This window comes from Populus alba, chromosome 1, assembly GCF_005239225.2.
Source record: "Populus alba chromosome 1, ASM523922v2, whole genome shotgun sequence".
NCBI lineage: Eukaryota > Viridiplantae > Streptophyta > Magnoliopsida > Malpighiales > Salicaceae > Populus > Populus alba.
In genome coordinates this window covers 29,436,736-29,450,772 of record NC_133284.1, presented here as the reverse complement: position 1 = coordinate 29,450,772, position 14,037 = coordinate 29,436,736, and the positions used below count along the sequence as shown (strand labels likewise).

The 14,037-nt window shown below is 33.8% G+C and overlaps 1 protein-coding gene across 1 annotated transcript; it reads left to right on the top strand.

The window, feature by feature from the left end:
* Positions 1–1,079: 1,079 nt before the first annotated feature.
* On the top strand, positions 1,080–1,635 carry LOC118032899 (uncharacterized). The gene has a single exon (XM_035037691.2). It carries the CDS (start codon positions 1,257–1,259, stop codon positions 1,533–1,535), a length of 279 nt encoding a protein of 92 aa, XP_034893582.1. The 5' UTR covers positions 1,080–1,256; the 3' UTR covers positions 1,536–1,635.
* Positions 1,636–14,037: the final 12,402 nt, after the last annotated feature.

Below are 14,037 nucleotides of genomic sequence, written 5' to 3'. Positions count from 1 at the left end.
TGTTATGAATAAAAACTAAAAAATATATGGAATTGACTTCACTTGATTAAACAAATCATAAGCTAACTTGTTAGATTATTTGTGTTATATTAGGTCAATCTATAATCTATTTTAAAAAATAAATTTGGTTCAAGTTAGGCAATAGATTAACTTATCCAATGGGACAAGGTTAAATAAGTATGCACATTAATATTATTTATTTTTCAAAAACAATCGAACACAATTTTTTTATGATTATTTTATTTAAATGTGTAATCAAAATTTGCTCATGTAGTAAAATAATTTTTACATTATTGGTTTTTCTTACTGCCACTAATTAGCTGAGTTCTCATAACACTTGTAAACATTTAATATTAATTCTCCCAATCCTTAATTTCCTAGTAGATGAAATCAAACAAAATGTCAAAGTAGACCATATCAAAAGGTCTTAAATTATTGACTGCTTTGAGTGTTTTTTTTCCTTTCAAATTAAATCCTATTCAAAATGTAATTCTTGTTTCTAACTTGGTTTTTCTGTTTTTTCTTTTCTTTTTATATATGCAACTTACATAAATATCATACTTCTCTAGCCAAATAAGTGCTTAACCTCACCAAAACCGACTCTTGTGATGGATACACGATTTCATCCGAATTAATTAAAAATAATATAGATTTAAATTTTAAAGAAAAATTAAAAAAATATTGTTTTAATTTTTTTATATAAAAAGATTAAAATAAATTTTTATCTGGTAAAAAAGATCATTGGTTCATCAGATTTAATAGAATCAACTCTAATTTGTTTTTTTTTAAAACTCAGTCTAAGCCACGTTCTAAACCGACCCAGCAAGCCCGGTCTAATAATACGGGTTAAAACCATACATATAGATGAGACAGAGATATGCCACAGGAGCACTGCTGATGAATCTTAAGGCAATGCAGGAACCAAATTATCATCAAATTGCATGGGTTATCATGCTGCCACGTGTCAAATCTCTATCCATATCTCCTATTTTTCTCATCTTTCATTTTTTCCACCTGTGAGAAGAAAATCGAGAGCCAATAGAAAAGGGTTGAAGATAAGCCACTTGTGGAGGGCTCGCGCTCCAAACGCTTCCCACAACCCTCAAAGTCCCATCCAACGGCTAAAAATCCACATTCCCAGTAGCCAAGAAAAATATACCACCATAGCCATATAAACAGCTCGGTTCCACTACTATCCTTGCTTCAACATTTGTTTTCAGAAATCAAAGCAGACAAGGGGTGCTAGAAATAAGAAGATGGCTTCTCTTCCCATTGCCTTCGCCGTTCCTTCTGTTAGAGTGTACGCAGCCACAGCAGCTAAAGGAGCAGGGGGCAGCAAGGAGGAGAAAGGGCTTCTTGACTGGATTATTGGGAGTTTGCAAAAGGAAGACCAGTTCTATGAGACTGACCCCATCCTCAAGAAAGTGGAGGAGAAGAACAATGGTGGCACCGCCAGTGGACGCAAGAACTCCGTTGCTGTCCCCCAGAAGAAGAAGAGTGGAGGCTTTGGTGGACTGTTTGCCAAGAATGATTAAGTTTGTCTGTTAAATACTTCATCTGTCTGCGTTTGATGATTCTTGAACTCTAAGTTGTATGTTTCTATCTCTTGAACACTACATACTTTTTTTTGGTTTCTTTTCTTCCATGTCTAAGAATTATGAATTCATTTCAAGTCACTTAACAGGTCCTTTGAAAAATTATATGAAATAATTATTAGGCTAATGCCCCATAAAATCCAATGAACACCAATTACTTAAAAAGAGATAGCAGCATCCTAGGATATCCAGGATTTCAGTACATTCTAGCCCGTAAAGGATAAGTTTGCAAATCACCATACATGTATCAGGTCCGGGTAAAGAACCTTAAAAGATGGGAGAAATCATGTATGTTTCTGGGCTTTTCACCTTTGACATATGCATGTTAGGTTTAATATGATTCTCATTCAGTTAATTAGTTATCCGTAATATTATTATATTTATATAAATATATATTTATTATTGATAAAAAAAATAGTTTATTTTTAATATCTATATAATACTAGATTAATGAATTTAGAATATAAATAAAATTATGAAGCGAAAATAATTTACAAAAAAAATTATAAAGGTGTTATTATTATGAGATTCTTATTGTATTAAAATATTATTTCTAAAATATTTATAGTCGATGTTCTCTTAAATATTGAATATTTATTAGAGTCATAAAGACTAGTATATATATTATGTTATTTTTTTTAATGAAAGAAAGTAGTTGTTTTCATAAATTATGGTATAAAGAAACCTAGAACTAGTATATAGATAATTGTTATAAGACATGTATATTGAACTGAATCATATGAAAATTTGATATGGAGAAATCACCTATATCTATAGAAAGACTCACGTGATGGTTGTATATGTGATCCTTAGACTTGAGATTACTGAGTTATCTTATATAGAAAATATTATGTTTTGATCCTATTACATATTATTTTTAATTGAGGTAACAAAAGGGCAAACATTCAGTATATCATAAACTATATGAAGGTACATGAGTGATCAAAAGAAGATTCATCACCCTATATGAATTAAAAGAATGTATTTCATATGTTCTTAAATAATATTAATTGAGAAATTCTTGGCCAAAATGGAATGAAATTTGAAAAAAATTTCAAATCTTATTCAAACTATCAATGACTATTATGTAGAGAACAAACATAACAGACATACCATATGCTTTAATGTTAAACCAGAACATTATTGATGAAATGATATTAATTATATTGAGAAATCGGTTACTGAAAAGTTAAGTTAAATCACTAATAATTTTTTTAATATATGAGAGATTATGACATGTTACTAGATGATATAATATAAATTAATCAATTGTTTGATTGATAATAAATTAAATTATTTAATTATACTTATAATTTATATTTAAACCAACATATTGGAACCTAATGCAGCATACACATTAAAAACTATTAGTTAGAAATTAAACTAGGATGATATAATTAAATATGACTTGATTAAAATATATTTTAAAAATTAAGGACTAGAATATAATCAATACATGGATTATATTTCTAGACCTAGAAAAATCAAGTAAATACTTGATTGAGTTAATTTCTAAAATTATTCTAAATTAATATGTAGATATTATTTAGGATGAAAATTGATATTTTACCAATTTATAGGGTTTTTCAGGTTTTCCTATAAATAATAAGTTACGCTTCTTATTTTTTATAGATTGTCAGTTAAACAGAAAAACTATGTAAACATAAAATTAGAGATATAGTTCTCTAGACATAGTAACCCTTCTCTCCTAAATATGAATTTATGATTTTTTTCACTAATGATTCATGTAAATTACTATTAAAAATCAGATAATTAGAGAGCTTGTGGTTTGTGACAACTTAATATTTAAATAATTATTCAAAGTTAACAAAGATTAGATTTTCAAGTAATAAATTTCTAAATAATTTTAAATCTATTTAACAAGGTTTTAAAAACTTTCAAATAATTTTATTTAATATTTTATACTAATTGTATAATATTCATGAAACTCATCAATACATGCATTGTTTTATAAGGAATTGTCGACGGTTTGGAGAGCGATAAGCAAGGGGGTGGGCACTGTAGTGAAGGGTATGCTCGAACCCACGACCAAAAATATATCCATCCCCGAACTCTCTAGTCTCTACCCACACAATCGCACAACAACGGTGCCACTATCATAGCAGCACGTGTACAAATGTTTTTCCCACCAATCCAGCATCGAAGCCAGCACCACACGTGACTTGCGTCTTACCGATAATCATCCTTGTATTTTAGTGACAGTATGAAATTTTAATAGAGGTATGGTTTAAAATATTTTTTATTTAAAATTATTTTTTTAAAAAAATTATTTTTAAAATTAGTACATAAAAAAAATTATATATATATATAAAAATTTAATAAAAAAATTAAATTAAAAAAAAAAACATGGTAAAGCACGCCTTAATCCTGTTTCGCAATCGCAATAATAAAAGCATCTACACTTACCACAAACAACTGCATCATCACTTTCATTGCAGTTAGGCACAACGATTGCCATTACATTAATTTCAGGGGAGACTGCAAATCTATCGCATTTTGCTAGAGATAATCTTCAAAGCTGGTAACCGTGGGAGTTTCTGCTGCAATGCCAGAGGAGGCTTGGGGCATCTTTGGTTGTGCTCTAGATTCTAGATTGACAGCTTTAATTAGACAGAGATTGGCAGAATACTGAATCGAGCTTTTCTAAATCCTTTTCGTTTATCTTTTGCTGATCAGCATGTACTGGTTCTTGCTGCAGCTTTTCTTTTTTTAGTTTTTTTTCTTCCTAATGTTGGCAAAAAGATGCTGATTAGACTAGACAAAAGAGGTGGTGAGTACCATGTGGTTTTCCATTTTAAAGACGAGTTTTGGATATTCATAGAACAAGAGGGGCTTCTAACAGTAATTTAGCATGATAACGACAATGAATTTACTAGTTCAGTGAATTAACTAGATACTTAAGCATTTATATACACATGCTGTTTCATCGTGTTAAAAAATTTTCAAGTGAAAATAAAAAATTTATACATATATAATAAAATAAATCAAGAATTATATATATTAATATATATATAAATTATAAATAATAAATAATAACTAAAAATAAAAATTAAAAATTTGAGAGATAAAAATAGATTAAGATAGTTAATCTCGCAAGCCAAGACATATACCCAATTATATTAGTTAAATTTTTTTATTAAAATAAATTTTTTTATTCAAGCAAATGATAATATAAATAGAAACACAAATTAAATTTATTGAATAAAATAAAAGGTAAAAAAAATTATGTAGAACTGCGCTTATTAGAAATATTATCTTAAAATAATTTTTTTATTTTAAAAAATAAAGTTTATCTATAAAAGAGATAAAAATAAAATTATAGATAAATAAAAAAAACTCATCAAAATTTAAATTCATAACTAAAAAAATAACCATCATTTAAAAAATATTTCTCTAAACAAAATGAAAGACAAAAGGAGTATTAATCTAAATATAAAGAAAAAAATTAGAGAAAAAAACATATAAAAAAAGCATTAATCTAAAAAAATAATTAAAAAAAAAAGAAGCAAAGTCAAGTGCTGCTGAATCCATTAAGTTAGGCTAGCCCACCTAACTTATTTCATTAAGGCCCACACGCGGGCCTCCCTTAACAAGCCCGCATCATTGGACCCTTATTTTTTTTTTTTCCTAAAGGTCAATTCTCTAGCTGCTAAAAACAGACTTTAGAAATACACTTGAGGTCTTGGCTCAGCGGTTGAAGGGACTTGTTCCCTTCCTCTGCATCCTGGATTTAAACCTCATTGTGCACGCCTGTCACCCTCGCGGTGCCTTACATTCTCACTGGGTTTGCAGGATGTTCAGTGAGCCGTGAGATTAGTCGTGGTGTGCGCAAGCTAGTCCGGACACCCACATAAATCAAAAAAAAAAAAAAAAACAGACTCTAGAAATGACTGACCAAATAAAAAGAAAGGTGATTTGGATCAACAAAGCTAGTTGAACAATCCACTTTCTTGAAAGCTCAATATCTGCAGATTTCGCTGAGTTAATTCATGCCTGCCCACTTGATAATCTTGCTCTAACTTCTGCAGTAATGCTAATATGCAACGAGCTGCATATTTTGACCAATCACTCGCACATGATCAACTGTACTTCCAGGGAAATGCATGAATACTCGAACCATGTCAAATTTCTTTGCCTCTCTACCGTAATACTGCTTACCTGACCTTATGGTAACAATCTGCTTGTCCAATGGATCGATAAAATTGGTTTCTCCGTTGATGCCTGGCTAAATGGAGAGCGTAAGTTATGCAGCTAGTCAGGATTGATATTAGTAGAATTTGTGAACTGAGACTCTTGCAGGATTTCCTTCATATCAAAGTTAAATGGAGTTTACATTGTTTATTCTCTCTTCTCATTTTCGTGAAGGGCGTACAACAAAAGTTTTATGGCCGTTTAGTTGACTGTAACAATAATCTAACAAGGATTTGCAGTAACGGAATTTGACCTAGACAAAGAAGCAGAGTTGATGAACTCAATGCAATCTTCTATGGCTTCAGCTCTGTGAGCATCAACAGGAGCTACAGATGGTCTTGATCTTCCTGAAGAAGAAACTCCAGGTGAAGGCCGCCTCTCCAAACGCAGAGCTTTGGCTACCTTCCCACCGAGATGCTTGAGAAATACCGCCGGTGACATTATTGATCTCTTCACGAGCCTGAATCCACAACTTCGACCGAGCCATCTATTCCCAGAAACTCTGTTACCAGAGTTTCGCCTGATGGATATTGCGTTCTGGTTGATACCAGTAGGTTTGTATTTCACTTGATTAATCCTTGCTGACATGTTCACAGCTGGTCTCTTCATGGGGGAGGGAGGATGGTTGGAAGATGCATCAAAACATTTGTGAAAGCTTAATGTGCTCTCCGGATTGGAAATAGTTGATAGTTTTAAAATGTAGAAAAGGAAGATAAAAGAGTGAAGGAAAGAAAAAAAGAAAAGAAAAGAACTCTAGAACAGTATGAAAAAGGTAAATGGCTTGAGCCTTTTAAGGGTAGGAAAAGATATGGTTGAGAAAGAAAGGCATGATTGCTTGTGCATTCTTACTTCAATCACAAGAAATCGAATATGAAAGGAACCTAGCAAAGCATTCAAATAATCGGGAATCTTGACTCTTTCTTGCAAGTTCCGTTCCAAGGCACCAGTCCAGGTTGCACAGTCGTGAGGACTGCTGCTGTGAAATGCAAGCAGAAAAGCTCTGAAATGAAACAGTACACAGCAAGGTGATTGCTTTATAATCATCAAGGACGCCAGCACCCGTCCTCTAAATAATAGGAGGTAGGTATGTCAGATTCTCCTTGTTCATTTCTGTACAGGAAGAAAACATGGACACACATTCTAAATGAGTAAGCAATAATGTAGATTTGAATTTCTTCATGGAAGGCATGTGAATCTAGTGACAGAAAAAGCAAGATACTCTTCTGCAACATTACAAATATAAGATAGGTGAGTAGTGGGGGCAATGAAATCTTGTTAAATGAAATATAGACAATGATATCCAAAGTTTAGGCGTGAATATAGAAAGTACCATCAAGAAAAGTGTGACAAACTAAATAATATTCACGGAGTAGGGCCACCTGAGCCATTGTCTTTAAAGAAGAGTTGAAAGACAACACTGCTATGCCAGAATATCATCAATTTTCCAAGCTCTTTCTGGGAGGGCTTTCTCTCGATCAGAGTGTCTGTACTATAAGGTCTAAGTTACTGATGTAACCAGGCCAAAAATGAAAATAAAAATAAAAATTAAGGTTATGAGCAGCTAGACGAAGATTGTCATAAGTTACAGTCATGCTTATATACATTTATCATCAATAGATCATGCAAATAACTTATCAAATATATTTATAAATCAATGAAACAGAATTAAATTAAAAAAAAATAATCTGATCACCTAATTTAGTTTGACAATGAAAACCATAACTTTCCTCAAATTTCTTGACATCCCCTTCTAGAAACCCTTAAATTAAACAATATCAAATATATTCAAGTCTATTTTGTTATTATTATTTTTTTGTTTAGAAATTTTGATTTTTTTTTATTAAGGTTGGTTTTTTGATTTGTTGAAAAAGTTATAAACATTCTATAGAAACTGAACATATCAAACTTTTCAAAAATAAAAATTCAAGTTAAGGTTTTCGGTGTGCTAACCTAATATGTCAAACTTTTTCTTTCTTGTTGTTGTCTTCTTTATTTTTGTGTTATATAGTTTAATTGATGGGGACACCGAACTGAAAATATTATTTACGCACGCGTATGATCATAGACGATGGAGGATAGCCCAAACCATTGAGAAATTGGGCTTTAACTTATGTTTTTGGGTTTAATTTATATGAACTTTTAGTTAAGGTTTATTAATTTAGTTTTATTTGTTGGGTTTGATTTAATTATTGTTGAGGATTTTATTTAGCGGGCCATAAGCCCAAACGATTGTTCTAATTAGGGTTTTAGTATTTATCTCACTTTTCTAAATGTTAAGAGACTTTTGATGATTAATGAAACCTTTGCAGATCTCCAATCCCCTTTCTTCCTCTTCTTTAGCTTCTTTCTTTCTCTAAAGCTTCTTTCTTTTCTTGCTTTAATTCTTTTTATTTGTTGTCCCATGTCAAATTTGGTATCAGAGCACGACTTTTAATTGTTCTTACAATTAAATGATCTATGTGTTTATGTTTAACCCTAGATTAATCTGAAAAAAAAATCAGAAAACAACTACTGTTCCGATAAAAAAAAAAGTTTCTGTTAATCGAAAATTACTATTCATCGGTCGACACTGTTCATCGTCTCCACCAGCAAACAGCCCGCAATCAACATTTTACACTGTTCATCGTCAAAATTGTTCATCTTCCTAAACAGATTGGCCTCCACAACAGCCCCCGCAGCGCCTCCACCGCAACAGATCAGGATCTATAACAACTCATCCACCAGCCACCCACAAAACCCATCACAGCCATCACTGATTTGTGGTTCACAGACCAAGCAGCGCAACAGATCTTCATCTGCCTTGGTCCATAGTGTCGTCGCCCTTAGCAGCAACAACAGATCCACGCAGAAACAGACCCGACATCCTGCAGTGACACCACAACTCCTTTCCTCGCACCGCCGATCCCAAGCAAAATCACAAATACAAGTTCTTTTGCGCCATCGCTGTCAGCTGTAACTACGAATTACGAAAGGTAAGGAAGCAAGGAAACAGAAGCCCCCGAGGAAAAATAATTAACCTTGACACGTCATCAGCCTAGTCAGCGCCAAGTCAGCAAATACTGTCACGTAATCAGCCACGCTGTAACCACCATAGATCCAGTCCAGCACTTCCCCTCCAACGCCTCCGCCATGCCATGCCATCACAGTAGTTCAACGGATCAAACCAGCAGCCATATCAGATCGTCTTCTCCAGCAGCTAAATTCAACACCAGCAGCAAGCATTAATCTACACAGCTATGCCACGCCACTCTCTCTACTCTCTCTGCGGCCACCAGCTCCTTCACAACATCTCCATCACCACGAGATTAAGTCTTTTATCATGGAGTTGTCACAGAAACCCAAATCATGGGTTTAAGAACTCATTTGTTTATTAGTTAATTTATTATTATTATTATTCCCTTTCTTTGGTTTTGTAACTTTGTTTTATATTGCTTTATATATATATATATATATATAAAAAGTGACAGTAGAAAAAAAAAAAAAAGAGGAAAAAAAAAACGAAGAGGAAAAGTGAAAGCATCAAGAGTAAGTCATTCAGGAAATCACGACGACATCAACAACAACTTGCATGATCCAAAGAGGTCCATCCGTGATAGAATTCAACGATTTGAATCTTGGTCGGTAAATTTCTCTACTTTTAATTTGTTGATTTTACTATTTTGGTATTGTACTTGGTATTCAAAATTATCATTAATATTACTTTTGTGCCTAAAAAAAAAAATCTCATCTTGTATTTTATCCGTTGAGTTTGCTGAAGCTAGTAAAAGTTGTGACCATTATTTGATTAATCATTTACATTTAAAAGGTCTAGCATTGCGTGCTTATAATTTTCCTGGCATAATTTGTTCTTGATTAATCTTCATATAAAAAAAAAAGGTTAGCTTTATTTTTGTATTGTGATTTTACTTGCAAGAACTATTCGTGATCTCAATTTCATTTCTAAGTGAGTGTTGCATGCTTTTGTGTATGATCATCTAGTGTCCAAGCTTAGGTTTACACTTACTGTAGACTCAACCTTTAGTGATGCTCTAATGACCATTTAAAGGGAACTACAAACTTAGATGATCAACATGTTTAAAAGAATTGAGCCCCGGCACTCCAAGACTAATGAATATCACAAGAACAATCATTATGGACAAGTTCACTCTGAGCGCCACCAGTATGACTATCATTTAGGTTACTCTAAACATAATGATTTTGATGAGCAAGTCTTGAATCCTAACAAAATAAAACCCCCCACTTTTGATGGTCGTCATGACCCTTGGATATTTGATATGTGGATTCGTGATATGAATCGATTCTTTGAGTGGCATAACTTGTCTGATAATAGGAAAGTTAGATTTGCTAAGATGATGCTCATTGATGAAGTCAAAATTTATTGGAGAGATGTTGAGGATTGCTTAGAGATGAGAGGTAAACCTCCTATAACTGATTGGATTAAAATGAAACAAAAATTTCAGGAAAAATACCTACCTCAATCTTATAGGAATAAACTCTTAGACCAATGGAACAATCTAAGACAAGGGAATAAGTCTATCAATGAGTATATAACGCAGTTTAATGATTATATGATTAGATGTGCCATAAAAGAGAGTGAAGCCATGACTTTGCATAGATTTTGTAGAGGCTTAAATGATGATCTTAGAAAAGAAGTTGTATTTCAAGGTGTATCTACCCTTAACCAAGCTTATACCTTAGTTAAAGACTACAAGTTGGTCATAAAGAATCAGTGGAAAAATCATCAGGACTCTTATAGTATCCCTATTAGGTCCCAATTCAGAAGTAGTGATTCTTTGTTAGTTGCTCCACCCCACAGACCTAATCCTAGTAACTCACAACTTTACAAGAAAGATAAAGGCAAACGAGTTGTTAATGAAGTGTCTAAGGTGAGTTCTATGGTTAAGTGTACTAATTGTCTAGGTTTTGGTCATATCTCTTTAGATTGTACCTCTAAACCTTTAGTCATCCAAAAATATAATGATCTAGGTAAAGAGGAATATTGTATTGTTGAAGTGTATGAGCCTGATCTTGAGGATTTTAGTGACCTAGATGACGAGGATGTGCAAGAAGAGGGACTTAACACAATGAGCCCAAATGAGCTTGAGGTTAAGGTTAAGAAAGAGTCTGATATGTCTGCTTTAATGGTGGAGGAAATTTTAAGGAACTCTTCAGTGGAATCACCTATAGAGATAAGTATGGTCTTAGAGGAGTTTAATGATATTAGTCCTTCTGAATTATCTGATTCCTCACCCCACATTCTTGGTGTCCAGCACATCATAATTTTAGAGCAACATGTTGAGCTTCTTGACCCCTTACCACATGCACGTTATGAGGAAGATGAAGATAATCCTAGTTTACTTGATTGTGTCCATACCATATCTACACAAGTTTCAAACAATGTTTGTCTCATTCCACACCCTCAATCATTTAGTGTTTATAGTTACAAACCTGAGGAGCCGATAGAACACCTTCCCATATCTCCTCACAATAAGATGTTTAAATCAGCCGAGTCATTACCATGTAGGGTTCATAATTTGCATATTGAGATCATGAAACAAATTCAAGCAAGTAATGAACAATACAAATTTCGAGCTGACTTACTTAAATATCATGATGCACTTAATGTTAGAGATTATTTCATGATACAAATTAGACCTGAACGGTGTCCTTTGGAAACTGATTATAAATTGCAAGTAAGTAGTGCTAGACCATTCAAAGTGTTGCAAATGATTAAATCAAATAACTATGTCATTAAATTGCCATTAAACTTTGATATTAACTCTACTTTGAACATGAAAGACCTCAGTATTTATAAAATACAGCCTACCCCTGATGCCTCTTTTGATACCCCTACCTCATTATCCATATCTTAGGCACAAAAGGAACATATTAATGCTACTTTGAATGCACAAGTTGTTTTTACCAGGGATGGTGAACTTCAGCAAATCCCAGTATATGGGCTCAACGACCAGATTCAGATTATACTTGAATTATCAGAGAGACATCGCAACAGCTTGATCCTTATCTTTGAGAGCATTATCGGAGCTGCCTTGACCTATACTCGACGGGGTCGAGTTCTTCCAACCCCGGGAGAATTGATGGGGACACCGAACCAAAAATATTATTTACGCACGCGTATGATCATAGACGATGGAGGATAGCCCAAACCATTGAGAAATTGGGCTTTAACTTATGTTTTTGGGTTTAATTTATATGAACTTTTAGTTAAGGTTTATTAATTTAGTTTTATTTGTTGGGTTTGATTTAATTATTGTTGAGGATTTTATTTAGCGGGCCATAAGCCCAAACGATTGTTCTAATTAGGGTTTTAGTATTTATCTCACTTTTCTAAATGTTAAGGGACTTTTGATGATTAATGAAAAATTATAGACTTTGCAGATCTCCAATCCCCTTTCTTCCTCTTCTTTAGCTTCTTTCTTTCTCTAAAGCTTCTTTCTTTTCTTGCTTTAATTCTTTTTATTTGTTGTCCCGCGTCATTAATCTTTTACTCTCCAAAGGTTGTTCTAGATAAGGCAGCCTTTCGGTCAAATCTGCTTGGCGGGATTATCTTGAATGTATAATTTAAAAACTTTTGACTCGAGACAACCTTTTTAATACAGTGCCTTCTCTATATCCAGGATGATTGTTAAGCTTAGCTTAACAAGAAATGAAGAAACAAAGAGAAGAACAGAGATTTAAAGGAGAAATGATTCTGTTATTACTTTTCGTAACCTATACGTAAACTCTCTATCCTTATATACCTTTCAACATGCTTTACAGGCTTATTCTAACTACTAATTGACTCCAACTGATTCCTAATGATTTCCCCACGTGCCTTGCGCTTGCCCACCATTAACTATCTAAGGATAATCGTCTTAGTTACACACTATTTCTTAGTTATAACAATACTCCTCCCTTGAATGCATTCTTATCCACAAGAATGCTTAGTTATGTCTGTCATGAGTGGTGTAAGGCATTCTAGGAACTGCTTCTGGAGATCTTCAAGATCTTCCCAGGTTGCGTCTTCTGGATAAAGATTGGACCACTAAACCAATACTGCGATTACTACTCTATTACCCTTCTTCATCAGTTTCCTATCCAATATAGCTATAGGCACAATCTGCATCCGCCCTTCCTTATCTGATACTAGCAACCTGGAAGACACGATTGTTACATCTCTAATCCTTTTTTAAGTAAAGATACATGGAACACTGAATGTATCAAGCTTTCTTTTGGCAGCTTCAACTCATAGGCCACAATTCCAATCCTCTTGCTGATTTGATAAGGGTTGTAATACCTGGGATTGAGCTTAAAATTCTTCCTTAATGCAACATTGTTTTCCCTATAAGGTTGTAGCTTCAGAAAAACCTAGTCACCCTCTGAAAATTCCCTCTCAGATCGATTCTTGTTAGCCAGTTGCTTCATTCTATGCCTTATTGTTTCCAACTGCTTCTTCAAAGTGTGATCCATGTTTGCCCTCCTTTGTAACACCTCCACCGCAGCTACTGGAGTAGGCTCTTGCGTCAACCACTCCCTTTGCGGAGGGGCATAACCATAGAGAGCTTGAAAGGGACTCATGCCCAAGGCTTAGTGATAGCTGGAATTATACCACCACTGCGCCAAGGATAACCATTGAAACCATCATTTCAGTTGATGCATGGTCATGCATAAAAGATATGTTTCTAAACATTGGTTCACTCTCTCGGTCTGTCCATCCGTTTGTGGGTGATAAGTTATGCTCATTAACAACTAAACCCCCAGCTTCTTGAATAATTCTTTCCAAAATACACTGGTAAAGATTTTATCCCTATCAGTGACAATAACTACCGGTAATCCATGAAACTTGTAGAAATGATCTAGGAGCAGCTGCACAATGTCTTGTGCTGTGAAGGCATGAATAAGTGCAATGAAATGTCCATATTTAGTGAACCTATCAACCACTACCATAATAGCATTCCTTCCTTCTGAACTTGGTAACCCTTCTATAAAGTCCATGAAAATAGCCTCCCACATACCACCAGGAACTGATAAAGGATGCAACAACCCTGGATAAACTACCCTCTCCACTTTGGCTTACTTACATACATTGTATTTTTCCATTGCCTGCTTCACCATCGCTTTCATTCCAAACCGATAGAAGTTCATTTTTAGCCTTATATGTGTTTTAAATGACAGCATGTCCCCCAACATAGGAGTCATGTACATACTTCACTAATGGGGTAATGAGATT

Excerpts from the sequence above, each read along its gene's own strand:
- LOC118032899 (XM_035037691.2), top strand. The coding sequence starts at position 1,257 with ATGGCTTCTCTTCCCATTGCCTTCGCCGTTCCTTCTGTTAGAGTGTAC.